Raw genomic sequence first — 27,489 nt, forward strand, 5'->3', positions numbered from 1 at the left:
GTATAAAAAAAGATTTCATTGACATTTAAATATATTTCTATATGAATGTCTCACAGAACAAAAAAATAAAGTCTTTTCATCACAAATACTGCAGCATTAAAATAAACACTTACCAAAATAAACAATGAGTGATATACATATATATATATTTGAGTGTGTATACTATAGAGTGAATCATATTGTTGCTTTTTAAGTCACAAAAGCACAATATAAATATGGAATTTCCTGTGACCTCTTTTCCCCCTTGTAATAAAAATACATTCTTTACAGTTGAAGTAAAACTAGTGCAAGTCCACTCTGCTGCTCCTCTTCACCCAGCTGACCAGATCCATATCATTTACATGGCACTTCATACTTAAAAATGACACTGAAAATCTTCCCTCCAAGACGATCAGCAAGCCAGGAGTTTTTGATAACAGCAAGCTTGAGGCTCTCACACTTCAAAGCCGCATAGTAATTGGTGTGGATGGCACGACCCATGCCTTCAATGATCACCAAGTCTGTCTTCCGTTCTCTGACCAGCACAGCCAAACCTTTATCCAGACGGCTGAAATGAGAGGTCTGGTTTAGAAGCAGTCATCCTTACACGTGCTACAAGTGAAAGGCAGGCAGTTCTAAGGGCTTTATCATTAACATACAGCGTGGTGGGATACGGAATTACTGATGCCAAGTAACATCTTAGTGATGCCAACAGACACACTCTAAATCAAAGCACAGGAGACGGGAATGTACTTTTACAAGCTTCCTTAAATGCACGAATTGGGATTTCCCAGAAAACACAGGTTAAGTTCTATCTCTAGTAAAGAAACTAATTAAATAAGTTAACAACATGAAATGCTTCTTAGGGTCAAGTGGATTTCTTGGTCACATGCAGGATTTCACATCAGCCGTAACTAAGCTGCTCATGAACTGACTGTGTCACTGCTGAACACAAGCATGATAAGTAAGATGTCCAACAAGTAACTAGTAAGGCTTGACCAATATTACAAGTTTGTAAACCCAGACTAAGCAACTCTTAATGGTTGTGCGAAAGTGATTCATCTCAGGAAAGGTGGCTGAGATACTCCAGAGCTCAGTCTCGCAACATCCTGCAGCTGATGAAGATGGAATAACAAATTGGTACTTTGCCAACATACCTTAGATCTAGACATGGAGAACTCGAGCCTGTCTGAACCAGCAGCAGCTTCTCTTCCCTCAGTGCAGATCTTTATTTAAAAAAAAAAAAAAAAAAAAAAAGACAAAAATGTTAAGCAGCTACCTCAGCAGGGTCATGCAAGTCTGGTATAATAAGCCAGACGACAAAGAATATCGAAGTCGTCTTTGCAGAGGCTTCTTTTCCTGCTAGAACTTTGCCAAGAAACACAACATTTCCTTGAGCAAAAGGATTATTTAGTCAGCGATGTATCCTCTACCAGGGATACTCTATAGGTAAAATCTATGTATTTTCCTCTATTTTTTAACATAGAAAATTTATGTTTTAGTAGCTTGAGTGCTTATCAGGGAAGACAGAGACAACAAATGTAATTACGGATGTTCAAGAAAGATCTGATTTCTAAATTTTTCACCTTAATGAAAGTAAATGAGCTGCCTTAGCTTACTTCCAGGTTGCGGACTGCAGACACTAATAAACACAGTTAAATATGAACCAAGTACATAACACAGAGCTCGCTTTTCCTTCTGTGTATTGTGCGAGACAATGAAGACTGGTTATATGCTTACTGAATAACTGGATCCATTGCTGCTATCCGCTCAGTAACAATCAGGGATTCGCTGTAGGTGACATCATTTAGGGCAGGGCCAGAGTTACAAGCCAATATGACCTGAGGTAAAGAGGTCAGAAGAGTTCACCAATTAATGAAGTCTGCATATGGTGTTAGAGCTGCTTGTTTGTTTAAAATCACCGTCGCCCGACTTATTTTACAAAAGAGGAAATGCGAAGAGAAAGGCTGGGGGCCCAGTCCTCATCTTCCCCCAGTTAACCAGCTGCTTCAGGTCTTCTGACATTACAGACTCTTAGGTCTGACAGAGGCTCGCTTTGCTTTGCTACGTCTCACAGTCTACTTAGAGTTCCAGCGATTTGGGTTATTCCCAATTTAGATGTTAGGAGCCAGTCTGGTCAAGTGTGCTGCCGGTAGGTAGTTAACGAACCTTTCACCAATTGCCAAAGCTCCATTACATCATGAATTCACAATGAAAACCACTTACCTCCGTCCCTCTAGAAAGGAGCTCTCTGACAAAAGGGAAGACTCCTAAAATTATGTCTATTCCACTGTTATCTGCGAAAATTAAGGCACATTTATGAGGGGGACCCTCCTGTAAGAGAAAACCAATGTATTCAGGATTGAGTTCACAATTCATTTCAGTGACTAGTTGGTGTAATTTAGAACTACTCACTTTAAGATCCCACATTTTCTACCCTTAAATGACTGGCAATTTGGGTATTTAGCAGCAGCATAACTCACCAGAACATCACCTACCCTCAATCTTAAGAGAAAGCAGTTTCCCTAACATCGTGTTTGTACGGTTATTTAAAACAGCCTTCAGTTACTTTGCTCTGTTTGAGAGGTGCTTTTCAAGCCCCATTAATAAAGCCTACATCTGCCAATTCAAGACATTCTGAACTCCAGCAGCTCTGGACAGGAACGCACTTCAGAGGCTTCTGAACGGCGGGTAGGTAGGCCTATAATCCTGCTGTTTGGAGGCTAGATTGTGGCTAGCGCTGCGTTACGCCGTGCAGCTGGAGAATGCCATTCTCTAAAATAAGACGCAGCAGCATGGGCGGCCGCCTACGTGAACACGTTGGTTATCAGGGTGAACCTACCTTTGTGGCTGTTTTAAGCTAGCATGCTGTAGGGTGAACAGGATTCCCTTCTGCCAGGAAAGGGCAGGATGGACTGCTGGGGGCAGTGACATCCTAAAATGAAAAGATATCTCCTATTCTCCATTAACCTTTTAGTTTGTTCTAAATCTGATGTTATGAAGCTTAGTTCACTCCCATTCATACCAGCAGAAGAATTTTTATAGTGAACAATGCTTAATTCCTGATAAAAAATTGTCAGGACAGCGCTTCAAGTTCCTTAATTATCACTGTTACACAAGATTAGCTGATACTTTTGGTTTAAGATGTAATGATGTAACGATTTGCAATAGTCTACTCATACCAAACCTTTTGGCTATCATTTCCAACATAGGAGATTTACACAAAGAAACAAAAGCTTTTCAATTAACCTTAATTAAATAGTAATAGAGATCACACAGGGGAAAAAAAACCTTTGCTAATTGGCAAGTTAATTAGTTTCAACAAGCTCCTAAATTAATGTCACTTTTAGGTTGGCTACTCAGATGGAGGAACAACCCAAACATTACACTGGGACCCAAGTTTTCAAAATTATGGGTCTAGTTGTATGGAAATAAGTGCCCTTATAAAGAAGGAACACAATATGGTTACTTTGGAACAGCTTTGAAAGCAGCTGGGTTCTAAATGCTGCAGGTTCTGAAGGAGTTCAGCTAAGAAGCTTGGTAAGTAACAAAGCGTCAGACTAATTCCTTTTGTTTCTTTCTTTCTGGTAAGGCTGCTGAATGACCGGTACCGTGTTACCAGAAGTTATTCTGAGTTGTCTGAGCAGAGCTCTGTGAAATCTGTTAAAAAGTGAGATTACTAAGGTGGTTTTATGATTAATGTATTTAATCACGCAATGGTTAGTAACAATCGCGGAGTCGTACCTTCAGTCGCTCTAGCCACTGACTGTAGGAATCTTCTAACCAGGGACGTTCTGTGTCACAGACAAAAATCACATTAGCATTTCTTTTAGGCAAACAGTGATTCTGTACGTTATGAAAAGCAGGAGGTGTCTCTTTACAGATGCTTAAGCATTAAAGCATTTGAGCTCAGGTTTTGAACATTAAACATGTAGATTCAAAGAGTTCCTGAGCTCTTAATTATGGGAATAGCTCATGTACAGCAGTCTTGAAATGGAATTTTCATAATAAAGCAATGGAGTCACGGCTATCCTAGTGACTCATCCTAGGATGGACGGTGGTGTACCTCCCAGGACACTATCTCCGTGACAGGATTAGAACAGTTATGAAAAAGAGCACGGGCAAGATATTCTGACCACCTGTGTGGCCAAGACCGCTGTTCAAGGAGAGAGGTTTTCAGATTTCAATTCCTTTGGAACACAACCAGGCACATTCCACCAAACCTCTGCAGCCTGTATTTCAGATAACCCTAGCAAGTACGAACGATTTCTTGTCATCTGGGCAGCAGAACTGCCACAACAAACACATTCACAGTCTCCTCCACTCTCACAGTAACACAATATCCAGTTCCAACCACCGCCACAGATCTCCCTATACCTTGTAGTTTTGACTTGGCTTCCTCAAATCCAAATTGTGGCTCAGATTCCAGAACACTGTATCAGAAGAGAAATAAAAGAGTACACAGTTAAGCAACTTCATCTCACATAAATATAATTCAAACATTTCTTTAGCAGGTGGTCAGCAACTGTATTGCTTTGGGTATAATGGGAAGTGTGGATAGGTCCAATGACTGAGGAACAGATACTTTGTGCTTATTTTAAAAAGAAAAGGCTTAGATGTGCATTAAATTAGAGTTCTTATGCTAAAAGAAAAAAGCTTCAGCAATATACAGATGTTTGCAGGCACTAGACTACAGGCAAAAAAGACATCTTTTGGTCTGCAGACCACCAAAAAATGTAGTCGTGATCTACAATATCTGCAGGGTAAAACAGTGCTTTACACAGTCTAATATGAAGATTGATCTACAAAAGTTTTTTAAAGTTGTACCTGCGAGGGGGGGAAAAAGGAATTAAAATAACCAGATACAGGTTTTAAAAGCTACTGCTACTGGCTATATGTATAGCAAAGTAGTCCCAAACACTTAGGTGGCACTGAGGAATTACATGATGAGATGGCTAGATTCTAAGCTGCCAGTTAAAATTGATTACACCATGTGGGCCATGCTTGCCAGCCAAGTCTCCTAAAGTTCCTTAAATCTAGAACTAAGTGACATTTAACTTGGCCTGTACCCGAGTTCCTTCCTTAAAGAGAATGAGAGCTACACTTAGCACGAGTGGCAAGTACGCTAGCTGCTCTAACTGGTGTCAGTTCAAGCTTAATGGTTGAGGGCAACATCAGAAGTAACACAAGACTAAGAACGCCCATGTAGCCTTGAATCGCCTTGTTTTTAATGGACTTTTCTTGATTTGATCAGGGGGAAAACTCCTCAAAGATGCAGAAAGGGAAAGGAAGTGCTGAATGTCAGCTGTTAAGACAATGTCCCTCTCCCATGCTCTTGGATCTATACTATCAGCCCCCCCCAAAAAAAAAGTTCTAGGATTGAAAAAGCAAAAATATTTCGAGACTGTTGGCATTAAGATTCTTCAACGAATTCATGGCTGCTGACAGGATACAAGGAAAAAAGCTCTCCAGATGGTAACAGAAATGTACATTGATCAAAAATAACTAGTATTTAGCTGACAAAAGACACCACTCAACCTAACTTACGGCCTACTGTATATATACTGTGATCTCAGGACAACTGGAGGTTGCAGAAAAATAGCCTATTTTCTGTTGTAGGAACACAGTACGACACATACCCAAAAGCAGTGCTAATAACCATGCTACAAGCAAAGCAGCCAGACTGGAATATTAAATGCTCTATCGCTTAATTAAAACATTCACAGTGACATGTCTGCCAGATTTAAGGGCGGAAATGTAAACTTTCCTGCACCACAACAATGCTCGTAAATAAACAACCAACATTTGATTAAGGTGAAATACAAACTACAATTAACGTTAGATTGGTGCACTTGATTTAAAAAAAAAAAAGCAACAAACAATTGGATATTCTGTATCTTAAAAGGGTGCTTTTAAAATATTTAACACCTACTCAGAGACTGCTTTTGCTCCCCAGTCAAAGACATTCCCCGCAAGAAGTCCTTTCACCAGAGCAAACTGCCTCTCCTCCCAGCCTAATGAATCCAAAGATTCGATTACGCTTTGAAAACATTTTAAGGCTATGCCATTTTCTTTCTGCTTTACCTGTAAGAAAGACATGAAACATTGGATTTATAGACAAAAATTTCTTACCCATCATTGGTTGTCTCAGTCCCAAGACCACGTTCAAGCATTCTCCTCTACGTTCATGGCCTCTAATGGACCAACAAGTTACCGTTATCAGCATGCTTAGTATCAACAAGAAAAAAGTTTCCTGGGATTCTAATAAAAAGCTTCATTAATGCTAGGATATGATCTGTAGCCCAAGAATTACTTCTCTTAGTAAGTTAGAGGTACAACAGATCTTGAGCAGGTGGGGGAATGGGAGAGTGGACACGCACAAAATTTTAGGAGTAACGTGACCCACCAAACCCAGGTAATTACCGTGACAAGGCTTACCACTAGCAGTTTTACAAAAACTGGAGAAGTTTGGGGTTTTGTTTTATTTTTGCATTGAGAGTTTCATCATCCCAGATGCTCAGAAGCTCTTGAATTTTTTTTTCTCTGCTTCTGTCTCCAGTGAGATCAGTGTTACATAGCTAGTTATCTTAAAAAATTTAAAAGCAATACTGGGTACCATCTTTACATCAAGATCTTTTCTTGGCAATATCTTGTCTGAATTACCCAAAAGCAAATGTAAGTAAAAGCCACCTCGCATATCTTTTAACTCTTTTTTAGAGTGAATGTAACATTTGACAATACAGCTAGGAAGAACCTTCTATGTAGTTTGTAGAAATATATCAACAGTCAGAAAAAAGTCTCTAGCCAGACACTGGCACTGTTATTATTGACATGTCCACACAGACAAGTGGTGAGGATCAGACCTACAGAAAGTTATTTTTGAGAAACACTGACTTCACATGCCCTCTCCCACAACCATATTGTGTTACAGAATAAAATACAAAGAGTAAACAGCTGCACAATGGCAACAAATACCTTTAAGAGCTAGAGGTTATGCATTTGTATACACTCCAACCCAACTCTGCTGAGTATCTCAAAAATTGCAAAAGTAATCAAGAATCCTTTTACAGCATAGCGGTAAATTAATCCAGAACAGTATGTCGGAAAGCGGCACCGTTTGGTTTAAGGACAGATGGCCTCAGCAACTACGGCAATGTGTGAAGGTTTTGGAGGGTTTTTTAGGCCTTTTTTCGGACAGGATGAGGTGGAGGAGATGACTATCTGTTTATGGACACTCCCCTCCTTCCTTTTCTTGCCTTTGGCAGGGGGCAGGGGAAGAAAAGGAAACATACTTGAAGGTTGTTAAAGGAACAGAGAAATGTGAGTTCATAACACTGGTGACTTTTGCAGGGAGCTGTTGACATAAACTGCTCTACAAAATAACAATGCCAAGTGTCTTTTACAACTGTCTGCAATTTGCATATTTATTGCAAAGTACCTACATAGCTACATATAGCTTTAAATTTGAAAATGGTTTCCACACCACGAAGAGAATTATGAGGAGGAATAAAAGAAAGATTCCTGAAGTCTGCCAGACTGCAGTAGTATGCTCACTATAAAGGGAAATAAACTGACTGTCCTCAGAATTGAACCTCTCAGGTCACTTGTGAGGTACTCCACAATGAGAAGGCCAGGCTTCTCCACGCCACTTCCTCAGTTCTAAACTGAAGGAAGCTCCTCCTCGCTGAAGGAGCAAGTCGCAATAGTATCTGATGACAGACACCACGCACTCATCAGGAACAGGACTGGCACCATCAGTTTGCTTCTTGGACGTATCAGACAACTGAAGCTGGTAAGATTTTGGTTAGCACTATCCTCACCATGAGCATGTTAGAAGTCAAAGGCTTTATATCCCACTACCCATTGCTGTTTCTCCTCAGTGACTACCACCAACTGGTTAAAACTGCTGCAATGCAGCCAGCTACTAATTTCTCCTTTATAAGCCATTGCTTATACAAAGTTTCAGAGTGTGGAAAAAGTGTCTTGAACTTACATGTTGTCCACTCTGTAAAGCAAGAACAACTTACCTTTGAATAGGGATCCGGAAAATTGAACTCGTTTAAACAGTGTTCCCTTGTATCCAAAAGACTTCTAACTGTTAAGGTACCATATGCACTTTAAAAAGGGAGAAGGGGAGAAAAAAAAGAGATTAACTACTTCAAGGAGAAACAAGTTATCTTCTCCTCTGTTTCCTCCATCAGTTATAGCACATCACAGGAGCACTTAAGTTGAAGTCTTTACATGCCACATGTGCTAAAGTCTCTAAGTGGTAATTCTACTATACAGTTTATTGAAATACAGAGGAGGAAAATGTTCAGAGCAAAGCTAGATACTTGAATTAACATGCCACCATTTTTAATAACCATGGAACAAATTTTAATAATAAATTTTCTGCTGAGATATAATGTTTCCACTAAATTCCAATATATGAGATCTGAAAGTTCTGTGCAGAGTAGCTGATGTTTGGTACATCAACTTGCTATAGCCTTCAGCCTACTTAGCCTTCAGTTTGCTCTGCTTCAGAACCAAATTAGCTTTTGTTTAGCCTTTAGTTAGTTTTTAGTTAGCTTTTAATTCGCTCTGCTCAACAGAAGCAGCAAGTGATGAAAAAGGGAAAATAAAGACACTTACAAAGGCTGCTGCCTGAGTGTCTGGAGCTTATTCCAGTATTTCTGTCGGAACTTTTCAGCTCTCTCCAGTGCATCAACAGAGTCTGGTTGACTGGCTGCAGCACGCTTTGCCACCTGGTAGAGAAATGAGGCAAGACTGAAGTTACCAAATTAATTCTTCCTCCATGTAACAGAGCTGAAGTTCAGTCTGAAAAATAACCCCTCCATCTGTCATACTGTTCAGTGCCTGCATACTATCTAGTCCCCCCCACGCAGTATCATCTAGCTTTCCTTTACTCCAACCACCAAAGAATAATTTTAAATACTTCCTTTCTTCCCAAAAGATTTAAAGTTTATTTTCAAGACTGTACCTTCAGAAATTAAACACAAGTTCTAAACTTACTTATAGGAGGGGAAAAAAATAACACATACACACACAAAAGGAGAAACAGGCATTAAATTTACCAGTCCACATCAACCCTATGTGTTCTTTTTTTCTTTACTACGGCAAGGTCACGTCAATGTGTTGCCCCTGTGTTTTTCCCAGCTCTTTTCTTCCTGACACAGTCATGAAATTTCTGATTTGGATTTGCTTACTAAGTGTACATAGCTCTTAAGTACTAGCATGCACTGACTGAATCAGTTTCACAGTGCAGAAAAAATAACTCATGTCTGATTAAATCATGCTCTTTGTGTGCAAAAGTGGCTGTAAGTCAGTAGGACTGCTCCAAAGAGTAAGAACAATGTGAGTATCTTTGGCCTTTGCTTTTTTGGCCTTGGTTGTATAACCATCCTGCTTGCCAGCTCTGTATAAAGAGGTGGTAAGTGACATTTAAGAGGGAAGATGCTTTGGAAACACCTAATTAAAAAAAAAAAGGCACCACCACAGGAGAAGAATACTTCTGCCTTTGAAGGTCTCAAGCACTTCCTTAGGAGACTGGGACAAAGTCAGATGCCTCTGTTAACAGGGGAAAAAGGAACTGTACTTACACACAATAGGTTTGACACAGCAGGCATATTTTGCAGCGTAAACACATTGGTCCACAGAAGATTTATTTGCTAAATATTTGCATCATTCACACATATGACTGTTTCGTGACATTTACCCCATCCAGTGCCTCCTCAAAGCAGGTGAGCCAGTATTTTCTGGCCATGGCATCATCTGTGAGGTCAACAGTGTCTGGAATATAGGTTGATGGGTCCTTCAGCAGTGGTAGGTTAACAAGTGGTCTCTCTAACCTATCCATTTCAAGCATGTCAAACTAGGTGAAAATGAAAGAGATTTATTAGAACTTGACTCATCATAAATTAAGCTAGTACAAGGGCTACAGAAGTCCATCCACAGTTAAGACTGACAAATTTACAGACAATTACATTAGAGTGTATGTCATCATAAATAACCCACTCCCCTGCATGAATTAATTATCCATGCCCACCCTATAGATGGAGATTATCAAGCTTCCTGTTGAAAACTTATTATAGGCCCTCTATTTTATTATTTGCCTTCCCTTCCTCCGCAGTACTGTTAAATGTGCTGGGCTACCTGGTTCAAAGACAGGAGGACAAAGAGCTGAGCACAGGCTTATTTGTAAAGGAATGTTGCTATGTTGCTTTACAACTTCCTTTCACAATCTTGATCAAGTCTCCAAAATTTTTCCTTATGCCTTGTGAAAACAATGCTTGGGATGAAATTTCTAAAGATAAGAGATTAATTTAGTGTGAAATATCTATAGCTACACAGCTCTGTACAAGAAGTGTGCCTTATTTCTTGCGTCTAAAACAACCTGAGCACATTTGTGAATGCTGCATGGCCTAGAAATGTACAGGCTAAGTAAAGACTAAAGCCTGCAATGGAACAAGACTTTATGTACATAAACCAGACTGGTTGCTGTAGAACGATTGACTTCAGTATTAATTTCACTGCTGAAAAGTGGACATTTCTGAACATGATTGTTGCAAAGAGATTTCACTTCATGTGAACAAAGTGAGTGATAGAAGAATTCAAAATGGAGAAGCTGTGGACAGTACATTGCAGCAGGTTTGAGACTCATGTACTACTGCCAGCATGGGGAAAAAAAAAAAATCTTTTCACTGATTAAAGGGTTGACAAACAACAGGAGATCATTACATCTGCATAAATACTTTTTAAAACCCGTCATGTATTTTATGATTAAGGAAGATCGTGGTGTTATTTTTTCAGCCATACTTGTAATCCACAATTTCATTACAATAATATCAGTTATGGCAGCGCTTAAAAATAGGTAAGTTTTTTACATCCAGACACAAGCCACAAAATCCATCATCTGCACCTCATAGTGGATTTATGTTAAGGCTTGGTCTGGGAAACCGTTCAGTAAGATTTCCGCACCTCATCTTCAGGCCTAAGACAGCTGAGCAACCAACAGAAAACAACTAATCAAAGCCAACACCCTATAGCAAGTATAGGAAACTAATTCCTGAAAAGTGGGAGCAGATAAATCAATGATGGAGGAAATCTAAAAAAACTTGACATGAAAAACACTGACGTGCGGAGCAGTAAAAGACAGTAAAATACAATGAGCTCCTCTAGTCTAGCTTCTTTCCAAAAGCACTTCGGTAGATGCAGTATTAGAATATTTTAAGAACCTTAATGTATTTTCTGATTGCTTACTGTATGCCAGTTTCACTGTGAAATCGGAATTACTGTATTGTCAGTGTATTTAAGAGATGACTGGGCTCATGCTCTTCTGTCCAATTATACATTTCTCTTCTCATAGGAAGTAAATGAACGCTGCTTAAAGACAGTGGAACGTCAGATTCTAAATTCTGAAGTGCAATATTTCAGCTGTAGCAAAACCCAGCTACTTCAGAGAAAAGGTAAGAGATGAATGTTCCCCGCCCCGCTTTGGTGAAGGAGAATAAGACGAGTAGCGGCCACAAGCTGCTTTCATGAGACGTTACATCAAACCATCACACAAGACAACGTCACACATGACACAAGACACCATATTAGTCACTTTGGGTAAGCAGGTGTCCCAGGGGCAAGAAGCAACTAGCTTGAGAATAATTATCTATTTTCAAATCACCATTACTAAGAGAAGACACTTAGTTGTAGAAAAGAGAACCACATACTGTACCACTCCTTGTTCTCTGCATAGGGTAAACATCAGGCGATGTACTCATAAGACCAGAACTCCCAGCATAATTCTCTCCCCAGCTATACTGATTTGGATCTAGAAAAGAGAAAGACAGAGAGACACATAATCTGAAAATAAAACTGAAAATACTCCCATGAATGAGTCTAGAGTTAGCATCCCTTCAGAGAAGCTGCTTCACTGCAAAAGCCATCTTCCCTTGTCTTTATAAGTAAACATAATCTTTCCCTCTAACCCCCAAAAGAATGTTTCAACCACTCAGGGAATTACCTCGCTCGAAAGAACTTCAACCTGAATGAGACATAAGATAATTAAAGTTCTAAAATAATAATTTTTTTTAACCCCCCTTCCTTGTCGTTAAGGCCTATACCAGCATGCCTTCAAAGTACTATCCCTGGTTATAATTTCTTTTTTTGAAATCTAGATCCATTATTAACAAAATATAATTACAAAACTCTCAAAGCACAGTGTAAGTTTCAGATAAACACTAAATAGATTTTTTTTTTATTTCAGAAAAAGTTTAATCAAATTGAGATGTACAGTACGTGCTGCAGAAGCAACATCTTGAATTCCTCAGTAGGTGGTTCCTTGCCTATATCTATAAAATGGGTATGAAAAGAATTCCACATCCATTATTCTGAGGTACATTTGACATTTACTAAAACTAAGTGCCATCAACATCACTATCTGTTCCACTATAACTAATATACTGACTGGCTTGCTAGTACATCAACAAGAAAAAAAGAAAATAAAAATGGCAGAATTCAACCAAAGCACCCTATACCCAAAGAATGCTGGACACAAGTGTCTCATCCTTCATAAATACCTGCAAGGCTTTTTGCTCTCAAACTAACAGTTTTGAGATGCTGGTCGTCTTCAGTGCATTAACTCAATTCAGAAGCTGCCCTCTTAAAGAGGGGGAAAGTTTTCAGAAACCACATTTCCCCAATTTGAGAGTTATGACTGCTCTTTGCAGAGACGCAGAAAACAGAAGATACAAATCCTGCTGGTTTCTCAAAGGTGAGCAGGAAAACCAGTGAGAAATTATGATGTCCCTGCCAGCATTTATAAAACCAAAGCCCAGCATCAGTGTTTATTAGTGCCAAATGTATTCATTTAGGCAACAACTTACATGCAGCCTCTTAAGAGAAACTTGGACATTACACTGACATTTCAGAACACAGCGTATACAGAACATAGCAGTGCTGTACTTACTGTCTTGTTCAGCTCCTTTTAAAAATGCCCCAATGGCTCCCAGGTAGCCTTCATGTCTCAGGAACAATGCCTGAACCTCTCCCTGCCACAATATGAAACATTGCAATTGGATGGTCCCTGATGGCTAATACGTACTTCTTTGTCACTAGTTTTACACTTAAATTTAATAGAAACAACTAGAAGATGGTAATAATAGTTTGTGCTACATTCTAACACATTCAGTAACTTTAACGGTGCTTCTGAAACACAGCTTCAGGAGGAACTGCTTACATATATCATTCCACAATTATTAAACAGCTGGGGAAAAAAACACATGCAAAAGTGGTGCGTATTCTAAGCCTGCCCAACCACAGAAGCAGAGGGAAGCCAGTGCCTTCACTAGAAAAGACCACTGCATCACCCCATGAATATTCAACTCCTCTTGCTTGAACAGGCAAGGCAAATATAAGGTCATCTGATTTCTAGGTCATCAACCTAAGCGTGTGCCACTGTGCGTCCAACACATTCAAGACCGCTCATTATCTATAATTCAACGTTCAACAATGTACAGACACTCCATATATTATCCATAGGCAAGCATCTCCCCCATCAAATGAGTTAGTTCAGTTGTTAGTACAATACACGAATGCTAGAGAGAATAAGAACACCCTTCATCCTAGCAGCAAGGTCCCTGAGCTTTCCTAGGCAACGCTGGGTGAGCCACTGCCTTCTCTAAAGGAAAATACACTACGTCTGCAGCAGCGACTATAAGAACAGTTAACACTGAGGTAAGCTATAGAAAAATATCAGCTAAAATTCATGGTGAGATTTGGATTTGCATCACTGATAAAGTGATTCTTACAGCAATCTAAAGCTGCAGTTTTGCAATACTGTTCTTGAAACCCAACAAAGTTTTACAGAAAGGGACCGTAGTGGTGAAATAAAGGGTGAAAAAAAGCAGCATTACAGAAGTCTCTTGCCTGAAGCACTGAGATGAGAAAAAAATTGTGTAATCTATTTTATAAAATTGCAAAAGTGCAGGAACTAATCTACCTGTAACAACCATTAAGCAAGCTTTTGGACTTGACTGTTTTTCTAGTGAAAAATCTTCAGTATTTTCCACAGCTTCAAAACCTGCAAAGAACTACAGCTTTGTTGGTTTTTGTGTGGTTTTTTTTTTTAAACAAAAAACAAACAACAACCCTCCCCACTGATACTAACTGCCTCAGCAGAACAATCCCACATTGCACAGCCTAGGAGGTGAAAAGAAATAGATGCAAGTCAGCAAGAGGAATTGAATAACAATGGTAGCTATCTAAGAAAATAGCACAAACTCATTACTTGGCAGCTACAAGACAGACTGTCAATCAAAAAATAATAATAGAGAGAGAGGGAGGGAAGGAGGGAAGAGAGAAAGAGAGGCCAGACAACTCTCAGGCAATTCACATGTATTTTACCCCTCCCACAATAGATCTTTACAGCCCTGCCTTACCTCCCTAAACAGCAGCCCTCTAAGCTTACTTCAAGTGCAAATTCATTTATTAAAGTCTCCCAACAACCTAGAAAGATAACTAAACATGTGACTTACTTTGCTATTAGGCAAATCTCTGTTTTCATTACCTTGGAGAAGAAGTTGATACTGTAGGTTATTGTGCGCATTGTAACAGGGTGACCCCGAATAAAGAATCCTCCAAAATAGATTTTATCTAAGTTATGGAGTTTGGCATAGAGGCAGGCGAGTTGACCAATGTCATTACTGATCATATGTAGTAAACTTTTTGCCATATCTTCTTTGGAAAATTCTTAAAGGAAAGAAATAGTAAATCAAATTAAACACAGCCGAAGAATGCTCAAATGGACTGTATTTTTCTAACATATAGTCTACAGCCGGAAAAAAAAAAAAATTGAGTTTGACCAGTGTCTTTATGTGTATAGAAGAAAGGTGTTCCCCCCCGCCAAAAATCTTTTACAAAAAAGTACTTCAAAGAACAAGGAGTGTGTATTTGACTGAAGCGATCATGAAGAAAAACACTAAGCTTCTGTAAAATACTGCTTGAAAAAAACCTGCTTGAAAGGCCAACAGCAAATGGCAAGAACTCCATTCCTTCTCTCTAGGAACCAAGATGATGGCTCACCCATCCATCTTGACCTGAGGTGCACTGCAAGCATTTTATTATAATACTGCAAATGAAATTGCAAATTATAGTAATTCACTGCCATAGGTCCTCTTCTGGACCAAGAAAGCCACACATATTTCCCACAGGAATGAATTAGCATTGGGCTAACTAAACAGCCATTTTTGTTGTTTGCCTAGACTTATGCAATCCCAAACTGACCATCTGAGTGCCTGCTTGTAAGGCAGTACTATATACCATTTTTAATCAATAAAATATTGTGCAGGCAAAACATGTCGGCAACATTGTGAAAAGGACTGGTGGTTATTTTCCAGCTCTACTTGTTAGATCATTATAAACAGCAGATTCCCAAGGGCCAGAGAAGATGGCTGCATTTCTTCTCCTCACTAGTTTCAAACAACAACTCCAAATAACTGGAGCATCTCAAGCAGTGCTCCAAGGCCCCTCTCAGCCCAGCATGCGTAACATAGGGAAATGGATAAGGCAAGATATGTTTATGCTGATGAAGCTGGCAACTATTTTTCTATCCATTTAAGTGTTCACAAGAAGCTAGCACAAGCAGCAAATCCATGCTGACAGGCAATATAAAGTATTAACTCTATAGCAAATCTTGGGTAGATCTTTTATATACCAATACCTTTATCTGCTGTAGTAGATTTCCCGAAGCTGCTAGCTATCAGATTTCCACTTAACCCCAAGGTCTGGTAGGCGCCTCCGTACACATCTTTCACCAGCATGTCTACATTTGTGTGCTGTCCCTTTGAAGCGAGCTGCAGCAATTCATCAAATTTCTGAGGATGAGAAGCAGAGTTACTCTAGCTTTCCTGGACAGCCAGAGAACCTTGCCCATAAACCCAGAGTTCTGCAGCATCTTTACTGACCAAAACCAGAGGTTTTAGCTTATCTTAGAATCAACTCTACCAGCAAAAGATACGTAATTTCTAATTACAAGGACTTATCCAGAGTCTGTATCTTATCAGGCAGACTGATCTTAAGTGGAGCTCCTTTAATGATGAAAAGCACAACCATCTTTTTCAGTTGTCTGCAAATAATTTTTTTAACTTCTCCTGAAAACTAGAGATGGATCAGCACATATACAAAGAGTCAGAAGCCTCATGCATATCTTGGAATGAAGTCAGAAACACAGTAACTAAGAGCAAACAGAATTATGTCTTCTTGAAAGAGAAAAAAAATGTTTAAAAACCAAAAGACTAAGTCTGCTTTTACTGTTGCAGAAATGCATTAACGTCCCTGAAATTACACTTGCACACAGTCTGTATTACCCCAATTCATAAGTCTGTTAACCCTAATTTCTTCTTCTACAAAATCGGAGAGAATTAAGAGCAGACATTGTCACGTTCCAAGATTCTTTTTTTAAAAGCATCAAACAAAATACTGGAAGTATGGGTCTTCCCTTTGACATTTTCTTATTTGATGCATATGTAATTCTAGCTTTTTCTACACCACTGACATTTAGGGTCACCTATTTAAGCCATACAGATCTTTGAGACAGGAAAACACAGCATGATTTAAGAGCTGAGTTAGGCAAAGCAGTACTAAATCAGGCCTTATTGTGGCAGATCACCAACTCAGGATTTAACTGATGAACCCTTGAAACCGTAATGTGTAACAGAGAGTCAGAATTCCTCCTCTCTACTGCCAGGCATTTTGCACTAATTGGGCCCTCCCTGCTTTGCTTCTGCAGATAATACTGCAGGAACGAGGCAGGCATTTCATGTTGAAAAAGAGTACAGAAAATTAACAGGCCACTTTGAGGAGACTATTCTCTGCATTATAGACACTATTTGTCTTTGGTATCAAACTCCTCGAGACCCAAGTAGGATTACTATTTTGCCATCAATGACCATCTTGTAATTTTTGTCCCTATATTCTACTAGCACCTTTTTGCATTTGAAGCTTCCTTTTATGCATCGGAAGCGTCAAAAATATGAACTCAAAAAATATGAAGTCACGGACTCAGCCTTGTTACCGAACAGTCAAGGAGCACAAGCACCTAATGGAGAGTACTAAAATTGTCCTGAGCATTGCAGAACTGCCTGTTCTGTTTCTGCACAAGGGTAGCAATTCTTTGAATAATAGGTAAAAACCCCCAAAAGACAGACGTCATTTTTTTCATCTTCTAGTACACTAATGTTGGACTTCTGGTTTCCCATACAAACATTACTCAAAATAAATTATTTCTCCCTATTCAAAGAGTTTGGCATTGCAACATTTCAAACTTCCTCTTAGCACCTCTTTTAATCCCACGCCCCTTAAAACTGACACTTTGATACCTTTGTTTTTGTGAGCAGTGCTCCAAGACCCCAGAAGGTTCCACCTCCAATTGAGCTCCCTCCAATCCATTCAAATTTGTCTTCTGTTTCTACCTGTCAATAAAACAAGGCAGATTTGTCTAGAAAGTCCTACTATAACTATAAATACAAAGTTAGATATGAGAGCGGTGTGGGTTTTTTTGAACAGTGGAATTATGCTAAGTGGAACTATTTTATTCCATGAATATGAGGTGAGAAGTTCTCCAGAGGTACATGTTCCACACACTTAATACTACAAGCAGTTTCTGAAATGTTTGTATTTAATTCTTGGCCAATAATCCTAAATATAGACATTAAATTCGGTCCACTCAACAGTGTACCAAAAGAAACAAACAAACATTAAAAATCACTCTGATCTGACAGCCTTTGTCCTCACCAGTTAATATAACAACTTCTCTAAACATCAAATTAAATATGATTAAAAAGAAACTATGGTAGTGAATGGAAAAGCATTCATAACTCTATAAGAAATGGAAATTTAAAAAAAAATATATATTTTCTTTCTAAACTTTGTATGACCCAAGAAGAAACAACTACAAATCTAAAACAGTAAGATGTTTCAGATCATCTTTAGCAAATTGTACAATAAAACATTTAGCAACCACTCACCTTCACTATAGAAACCCCAGAGCCAATATTCACCAGTAAATAAGGGAAAACATTTGGGTGGTTTGTCTGAAATCGGAATTCCGTATCCGAATCTTTCTGGTATGCAAACACTTCATGGGGTATGTTCCTTAGCACAAAGTTGCATCCTTTAATTAGGCAGGTCATTACATCTTCTTTATCTACTCTGAGGGGAAGGGCGAGAAAAAAAACCCTTACATAAATTTCACAGTCCTGCTGATAAGCAAGTATGCTTTTAGAAGAGTAGTTTTTAAAGACTTTACAAACAGGAGATAGTAACCCACGCCACATGGCAGAAGTCCAGAGCTCTTAAAACCTGAAACCTACACCTGCATATGTTCTGATGTTCATCTTCCATGCCAGAACACAGTCTGAAGTTAGACTGTAGTTACACAGGAACTTTAATCTTACGTTAATCACGCTGTCATTAAAAATAACCCTGCTCCCCTGCTTGCTTGTTTACACTGCGTCTTTAGTGTCCTAGTGCTAGCAGAAGTGTATGTGCACCTGTGAAATAAAGCAGGTCGGGAAACTTATCTGGAAATTCACCTAAAGCAATTTCCTAACACGGAATAATTCTCTATTGCTCCTCCATTTCCCTCCCAGTGAAGGAAAAAAGGGACCCCTCACCATTTCAGCACTCGTTTATGACTAAAGGGACTGTGAGGAGTCTACTACTGGGATTACCAAACACAGGAAAAAAAGACTTCTCACAAGAATAACAGGATTCACAACAGTACACATCCTGAATACGGAGTCCAGGAACATGATACATACTTTAGATAAGATGAACGATGCAGTGAAGTCAGCTAACACTTACTGACTTCTGTAAACTTCTGTATCTTATGTACTGTTGCTGATTTATGAGAAGTTTCTTAAATTAAATATGCCAAATTTCTTACAGGAAATATCATAAGCCTTGTTGAAAACACATAAAGAAAGCACAAATATACATCTCAATACAGAATGCTTTATGCCTGTCAGGATGGAGTGGGTGCCACTTTCTGGGCCTGTGGACCAATTAAGTATGTCATTACCAACTAAAAACCAAAGAACCATAAAACAGGTGCACCACAGGAGAAAAGGGGGGAATGGCCTCCTTGCCTTGGTTAATTGATAGTCAGTAACAGCCAATAAGGTACTGACATAGGCTGGTTTGGAAAAAGTTATCTACCTATCAGAAGAAGAAAGTTACTTGAAAAAGCAGTACTGCAGATACTGCAGCATGTATTACATGGGGCTACAGCATGAGAGGTGCCTTGAAGGGCTCCCCAGCAACATCAGGTAATGTTTTACATTGGTGTAAATTAATGCTATTTTTATCTATACTTAGAGCAGCTTTTTAGCATATGGTGTTTGATAAAGATGTTGGAGTGGTAACTTTATGAGGCTGTAAATTCATGAGACCGTCCTTTAGTCTCCTGCAAGCCTATGCTTCTGCATGAAGTTTAGGAAGGAGCTATGCAGTAAGTTACTATTCATATAACTTACATAGCAGCCCGGCGGAAAGGGACCTGGGGGTGCTGGTTGACAGCCGGCTGAATATGAGCCGGCAGTGTGCCCAGGTGGCCAAGAAGGCCAACAGCGTCCTGGCCTGTATCAGGAATAGTGTGGCCAGCAGGAGTAGGGAAGTGATTGTGCCCCTGTACTCAGCACTGGTGAGGCCGCACCTTGAATACTGTGTTCAGTTTTGGGCCCCTCACTACAAGAAGGATGTTGAGGTGCTGGAGTGTGTCCAGAGAAGGGCAACGGAGCTGGTGAGGGGTCTGGAGCACATGTCTTATGAGGAGCGGCTGAGGGAACTGGGGTTGTTTAGTCTGGAGAAGAGGAGGCTGAGGGGAGACCTTATCGCTCTCTACAACTACCTGAAAGGGGGTTGTGGCGATGAGGGTGTTGGTCTCTTCTCCCAAGTAACTAGTGATAGGACAAGAGGAAATGGCCTCAAGTTGCGCCAGGGGAGGTTTAGATTGGATATTAGGAAAAATTTCTTCACTGAGAGGGTGGTCAGGCATTGGAACAGGCTGCCCAGGGAGGTGGTGGAGTCGCCATCCCTGGAAGTGTTCAAAAAACGTGTGGATGTGGCGCTTCAGGACATGGTTTAGGGGACATGGTGGTTCTGGATTAATGGTTGGACTTGATGATCTTAAAGGTCCTTTCCAACCTAGTGATTCTGTGATTCTGTGATATTAATTACTTGCTTCTGAGCATGCATGGAAAATGCTAGAAGCTTTTGGAACTCTAAACTGAGAGCCAAGGCAACTACAGAAATTAGATATACCCAGGAAAAGAAGTGTTTACCAATGATAGTTTGGCTTTTAGTAATTAAGTTGTCTTGTGGATTTCGTCCTTAGAATTTTAAGTAGAAAGACTGATACACTTAAACATATCTCATCACAAAGATTCTCAATTAAAATTCTTGTTAGTAATGAATTTACTAACTACTTACTACATTTCAAATATTACTTCATTTTATATGCCACTGCAGGTTGTGTATTTGGGTCTTTTGGTAGACTTCAACAGTATGTCCAAAGCATGCTACTGATAGCTAGGATGCTATTGCTTAAACACTTCTAGTTGTGAGGTGAAAAGTAAAAACCATTATCATAATCATGACAGATTAATTTAACTTAAAAATGGAGGAGGTGCAAGTTAGATCCTTTAGAGAAAAAAGCTGTGGTAATACCCTGCTTTCTTCTTCTTTATGGTCTTCCTCCCGAACCCTGTGTTCCTGTCTGTTGGCTCTATTCCTGCACCTCTATTGTGTCAGTTGATGATACAGTTATCTTTTTGCAGCTTACGTTCACTAACAAGTCAATTCAGCCTAGTCTGACCACGATGCATGCACACATTATACCATTTCACTCTTGTGGCGTAGATGGCTTTTGTGGGCGGATGGGCAAAGTGGAAAGTTAGCCTACTAAAATATCTTCAGAGAAATAATACACTCCTATAACTAAGTTTAAACAGTTCCACTTACTTCAACCCCAATTTCTTCTCAATAAGATCTTTGAATTTATAGGCACCACCACCTGTAGCTTTGATGACTTTTGTCTCTGTATTGACAAGATGGTCTTTGATGAAATCTAGGCAAGTTTCAATGTAAGTGTTTTCAAATTTAATGAAGTGAAGTCGTGCTGTAATCTCCTCCTGAACCGATATTTCATACAAAGGCTCATTTTCTATGTCCTTTAAAAGAGAAAAGAATTTCTTATAGATTATCCAAAACTCTTCCTCAAGAGACAAGGTTATATGCTAAACCACTGAACATCAATACCTGTGCTTCCTTTGCCTTGAAACTGTGTTAATGCTATTAACATAACATCCCAAGCTACTTTCAAAGAATATAATGCCAACAGTTCTTAATACTCCTTAAGCCGGGAACATAATCAATTCTCCCATGCATTAGACATGCATGAACTACCTCTGTATGAGAAAAGTTACGTTTACATGGGAGTATGGGCTTCTGTAAAAAAAAGTACCATACTTGTCTATCTAGAAAATAACTAGTTAAAACACTTAACTAGCAATTCAAGCACTTGCAAGAAGGCAAGGAATGTAACCGAGTTTGCCTGTGCAGGGGCTGCACAGCTCTGAAGCCCTGCCATCAGTCTTTCAGTAAAGAGCACATGTATGTTGTGTTGTCACACAAATTTAGATCTAGAGCTATATTAAGCTTGCAAAGCAAAAGTAATTGCCAAACCCATAGTAATGGCTAACTTCCCCTGGAAGACAGCAAAGGGTTAATAACAGGAGCAACACGCTCATCTGAGCTGCAGTACAAATGCTTAGGGATGGCTGTAAGTGTCAGTACATAGCAGAATGTGTGTTGAAAACAAACATTTTAGTTGTGACAGCTTACTTCAGAGTAACAGACATTACAAAGGTCATACTTAAAACTATAAGAAAGTTCTAGATAAAGCTTTTATAGAACAAGTTACTAGATGGTTTTCAGATGAAACTTCTGTTCTACTACGAGAAGCCAGCCCAGTACTTCACTCTTGGAAGTCAACCACATGCAACTGATTAATGATACAACTCCCACCTTTCCAGAATGATCAAAGGATCTCACTCTTGCCACTTTGTGCTGCACAGTTGAATAATAAGCCAACTTGGTTAATGAACCACCTGTTAATAAAAAGATGTCAAGTTATGATTAATGCCTCACCTTAGAGCAAACAATATAACTTATGTTTATGTATGCTTTACCTAAGAGTTCTTTGGGTTTTTTTAAGATCTCAGGTAAAGCCAGATACAATTAAGCTAAATGCACAACGCAGTGAGCCAAAGAATCCTTGTCTGGAAACTGATTTGGTGTGGTTAACTCCAAATGAACTACTCGAGGGGAAAAGCTCCACAAGTTGAGCTTATGCCCAACTGATGTGGGGATGACTGAAGATGAGCAGAAATAAGTGGAAGTTCTTAATTGGCTAGGCATATATATCACTTATTCTCCTTGTTTGAAAACTTTTTATAGGAACCCCCAAATCTGTTGCTTATGAGACAATTTTAAAAGTAGGTTTGCCACAACTGAGCAATGCATGCCATATGCACAATCAAAAGGAATACTTAAGTAATATTCTTAACCTGCATCCAAGGACAAGCTACAAATTCATAGCTGGTTAGGAGATGACTCTATGTACTAAACAGCTATTTTGCAAGATTATTCTTGGCTTTGCGGTAAAGAACACATAGAATGACTTTCCTCAAGCATACCAGTTAGCAATATTACCAGTACGCAAGTCTGAGCAAACCAGCCCCATCACCCTCTTATCTTCAGGCCTTGAGTCTGCTTACATTGAGACAATAAAACTTCCAACTCTCATCTTGAAACGGAACTTAACCACTTGCCCTATCTGTGCTGTCTCTGCATCTGACCTGCAAAAGTGAATTTATGAAGTTAGACTGGGTAACCTCAATAATTGATTTTCTTTAGGACAAAAGCATACTTGCCTGTGCTTCTGATACCTCTGGTATTTTAATCAAGTAGAGATCTAAGCCTGAAAGTAGGAGGCTATCAAAGCCTACTTATTTCTGTTAAAACAAGCTTTCAGTTTTGTTTCCCCTTCAGAAAGAAAAATGCCTCTTCAACTACTGATGAGTATCAGGATTCGATCAAGGTATCGGTTTGTTTCACAAACCTCTAAGCTGCTTTGGCTGCTGGAGAAAAACCCTTAATTTTAACCAAGCATAAACAGTACCCTGGGCTGCAGCCCTCAACCACCTTTATCTGTACAGAAAGTCAGCTCTAACTTCGCATTCATGCACTCAGAACAGGAGCACAAGGCAGTCAGGCAGTCCATATCTTCCATGCCACAGGCCTAACATGTAGTTGAATTTAAGTCTGCATGCATTACTTGCCTCATGCCAACGATTTGGCATGTTATGCCTTTCAGCAAGTTTACCATGCATCTCTTAGAACATGCTGCATACAGGACATATGCCATAACAACAGCATTACAGTAAGAATCACGCAAACTGATGGAGAATGAGTTTTGATGAAACTGAGCAAAATGCAGGAGTGATGGAACCAGGACTGGCTTCAGCATGCAACAATCTAACACCACACACCTCCTGTCCTTGAAGGACCATTATGACAGGTGGAGCCTGAAGTCATGGACTAAATGAACTCAACAGACATTTTAGAGGGATGGCCCATAGACTAAGGGAATGACATCTGTATGAATATATCAAAAGACAGGAAAGGTAGTGGTGATTAACTGGGATATATCAGAAAGTGTGGGACCTGGGCATGATGTAGACAGTATAGAATAAGGTGTGGATATTGTCATGGTTTCAGCTGGGATAGTTCATTTTCTTCCTGATAGCTGGTATAGTGATACATGACCAACTACTGTGTTAAAATTAAAGTCCCAACAGTAAATAAAAACCTAGCAATGTTAGATCATAACATAATGGCTACATTCAGTGGCTTTATACTCTGCTGCCTTACAAACAAGTGTAATCAAGAAATGCAGCATGGGTAAGTGGAAAAAAATAATCAGGTAGAGCCTATAGCTTTGCCTTTGTAACGGTACTCTCTTCCATAGAGCTCCAATAAAAAAATAAATTTTTCAGACCTGCAGGAGAAAAATAAGTGGCTTTCTCCAGCAAAATTCAAGTGGGGTCAGCTGAAAGTAATCACTGACACTTAAAGTAACAAAAGCAATAAAGCTTTCCTGACCTCAGATCTTATTTCAGTGTACTAGACAATGCTTTTAAAGTTTCTGGTAAACAAAATCCAAACTCCGTTCTCTAGCTCATTGCTTAAAGGTGAGGTTTTTCTTAGTTTGTTGTTTTTTAAAAAAAAAAAAAACTAAACTCAGCAGCTCTGTGCTATGAGGAAAAGCTAAGTAGAGGAACTGTGAAGCTTGTGTTGGACTGTCACACTGTTTGTACAACACTGATAATGATACAGGTACTTCAGCAATTAACTTATCACCAGATAAATGGTATGTAAAGCTATGCTTTATACATTTTCCCCTTCCTCTCCTGTTTTTTTTAAAGACATAAATCCATTCAGAACACCAGCTGAGACTTGTAACTAGGCTTTATAACTAATCCCACAACTCTAATTCCACTCTGACCCATAGAAAGGCCCAATTCCAGCTGTTATTTTAACAGGCATGAAATCAGTAGCTTCTGAAGGAGTTAAGTAGACTCGTGATATGACAAGAGCATATATTATAGTGTATATATTCTTCCCACTACACAGTAAGTCTACACCACCCAGAGCACTGCTAACCAGAGGAATAAGAGTCTTGCATCAGTACCACACAGTACTGTAGCTGAAGAATGCTTTGCTTCTGGCTTCCCTACTAAATAGTTCCACTGACCTAGTAACTGTAAACCAGAAGCAAAATGCATGAACTGGCATTTTTGGGTTTGCAGATCTCCACAGAATGAATGCTAATCCCTGCATGGGTGGAACTATTGTTAAAAGGCTTAGCTCAACTCTGTCCCAGCATGGACCCCCACTCCAGCACAATTCCCTGCTGGGGAGCTCAGGTGTCACTCTGATGTGCATTACTCTAGCTGTCCCTTGGTGCAGGCTGTTGTACACCCAGGAATGTTATGTTCTCTAGGATGGGGTGGTGGGTGTGACTGATGAAGCATGTGTAGCCAGCTACTGATGCAGGCCCCAGCCCATGCCAGACATGCTCATCTCTGCAGCCACCCTGCTTTGCTGGGGCAGGTGGAACAGCAGTGTTCTCCAACCCTTGTTCTGCTTCAAGGGCTGTTTCAGGTGTGAGGGGCGCGCAGGCAGCGCCCTGCTCGCCGCGGCCAGGTACAAGGGGTCGGTCGGGGGGATTTGCAGCGCTGATCCCCAGTCGGGCCTAGGGCAGGCAGTCCCGGTGCCTCGTCCTCTCGCCCGAGGACGCGGCGAGGCCGCCGCCCCCAAGGCCCGCCGCGGGGGGCGCAGTCTCAGTTCGCGGGCCTTGCTCCCCTTCGGGCAGGACAGCCCGCTGCCCTCTCCGGGCGGCCGCCTCCGCCCGCCGGGGTCGCCTCTCCCTGCTTCGCCGCCAAGGACAGCTCCAGGCCGTCCCTAACCCGGTTCCCTCCGCGCCCCGTCAGCAGCCGCGGACGGCACACTGGGCCTTGTAGTGCCGTTCCCCGTCTCCGCCTCGCCACCGCGGGGCAGTAGGACTCCCAGTCCCGTCGTGCCCCGTGCCGCGCCCCCGCCGCGACGCCTGCCGGTAGTTGTAGTGCGCCGCCGGCGCCCCGCGGCGGCCTGGGCGCCTCAGGGGACTGCATTTCCCAGCGTGCCCCCCGGCACCGGTAGGCTTCCCGGCCCCAGCGACTCCCCTCAGCGGGCGAGAGCCGCCGCCCGTTCCTCGACCATCGCCCCCTCCCCGCCGGCCCCCTCCTCCCCGCGGCTCCCGTCCGGTTACCGATATCTATGGCGAAGCGCTTGGCGTTCTCCAGGTTGCGAAAGATTTCGTCGGGCGGGAGGGTGATGCTCTTGTCCAAACTGCCGTGACCGCCACTACCTCGCCCGCCCCGCTCCGCCATTTTGAACGCGACCCACTCCTCGCCTGGCCTCATCGGCATGCAAATGTATGCGCATACATCTACATACTAACAAGGTCGTCGCATAGATTATGCGAATGAGGCGGGAGCTGGCGGCGGCTGCGTGCGGGCAGGCGCCTGCGGGGAGCGCCCTGGCGGGCGCGAGCAGCGACAGCAGCGCCTCTCGCCCGTAGGCGCGGGGGAGCCGAGTGTCACAGCACGCGCGCCGCGATCGCGGGTGGGGCTTCAGAGCCAGGTGAGGCCGCGGCTGTGTCCCTCCGGGCTGGGGCGGTTGTACCCCAGCAGCCCGCGGAAGGGGAAGTGGGAGCCGGGGGGGTGAAAGGCCATTGCCGAAGGTGGTCAGGAGCTGGCAGCGCCGGCCGAGGCCCGGCGTCCGGCCAGTGCTCTGGGTCTCGGTCAGCGTCGTGCCCAGCGGCGGCCCCAAAGCCTTGGTCCCCGCAGCCTTTCTCTCTGCATGCAGCTGGCGAGGGCAGCGCTGCTTTTGGCATCTGCGCCGCCGACTCCTGCCTCATCCATACACGTGCGTACGTGCCCCCCGTATTGAGCTGCTATACGTGTCTCCCCGGTAGACAGACAATAGATGGAAATTCCCAGCATTTCAGACCGTTTTGTGACACGGATACATGCCACGAGAACATGAACTGTAACATGAAGGGCCTTGGCAAACTTCATCTATTAATCGGAAGTATCGTCTCTGTTCTGGAGTCAGGCATAAATTTTCCTGACTTCACCCTCGCTGTGACCTTTCTTGACAAGTCTCCTGGGTCCAAATTTCCAAAGAATTTGTTGTTAGGCTATTTTTGTCTTGCTTTGGGAGAGCTAGGGTTTGGTATTGTGCAGCTGTGTATTCTCTGCTGTGGAAAACATTGTTGCAGGGGCCAAATGGACACAGAACTGGTGAGGTGGTTAAATACCAACTCCAAATATCTTTGCTTTTACTGAAATCTTTGTCTCATGTCCTTTAACCCCAGGGACTGCAGGGAAATCAGCTGTGCAAACTACTCAAGAAAGAATAACTTGCTGGACTCATTAACTACATTTTTATTTATTTTTGTACTGTTAAAAGTTTCTGCAACTCCTGAAGTTCAAGATAATTTCTAGCGCAGGTTATACAAGTGGTGCAGCTCACACATAACATGTCATAGCATCCTCTAAGGACAGTAATGAATTCACATTCTCCCCTGCTAGTAGGGTACCAAAGAGTAAATATGATTTGTACACCTGCCTTTCATTAAAGACTTTGAAAAATATTTCTTATAAAATCAACAACACAGCCATAACTTTCCTATAAGGATATAAAAATGAGCTTTTGCCTTTATAAAAGGCATACATATCCTGAACCTCACAAACAGTACTCTGATTTTGTGAGCAAGACATTCTGAGGAATTTCCTCTACGTAGTTTGAGTTATGGTTTAACCATTTTCAGAGCATGCTCCGTACAGTCTACAA

General features: G+C 41.1%; 1 protein-coding gene across 1 annotated transcript; it reads right to left on the minus strand.

Moving 5' to 3' along the window:
- Nucleotides 1-333: 333 nt before the first annotated feature.
- PANK4 (pantothenate kinase 4 (inactive)) lies at nucleotides 334-26,021 on the minus strand (the record flags this gene model as incomplete). Its single annotated transcript, XM_082009404.1, has 19 exons — nucleotides 334-547; nucleotides 1,137-1,205; nucleotides 1,720-1,820; nucleotides 2,206-2,310; nucleotides 3,724-3,773; nucleotides 4,357-4,412; nucleotides 5,912-6,063; nucleotides 8,007-8,094; nucleotides 8,611-8,723; nucleotides 9,695-9,850; nucleotides 11,700-11,800; nucleotides 12,938-13,019; nucleotides 14,537-14,718; nucleotides 15,689-15,842; nucleotides 17,346-17,438; nucleotides 17,994-18,177; nucleotides 20,989-21,197; nucleotides 22,054-22,136; nucleotides 25,901-26,021. 19 exons carry the CDS (start codon nucleotides 26,019-26,021, stop codon nucleotides 334-336), a joined length of 2,313 nt encoding a protein of 770 aa, XP_081865530.1.
- Between the last annotated feature and the right edge of the window lie 1,468 nt (nucleotides 26,022-27,489).

Source organism: Phaethon aethereus, assembly GCF_964289735.1.
Source record: "Phaethon aethereus genome assembly, chromosome: 21".
Lineage (NCBI taxonomy): Eukaryota > Metazoa > Chordata > Aves > Phaethontiformes > Phaethontidae > Phaethon > Phaethon aethereus.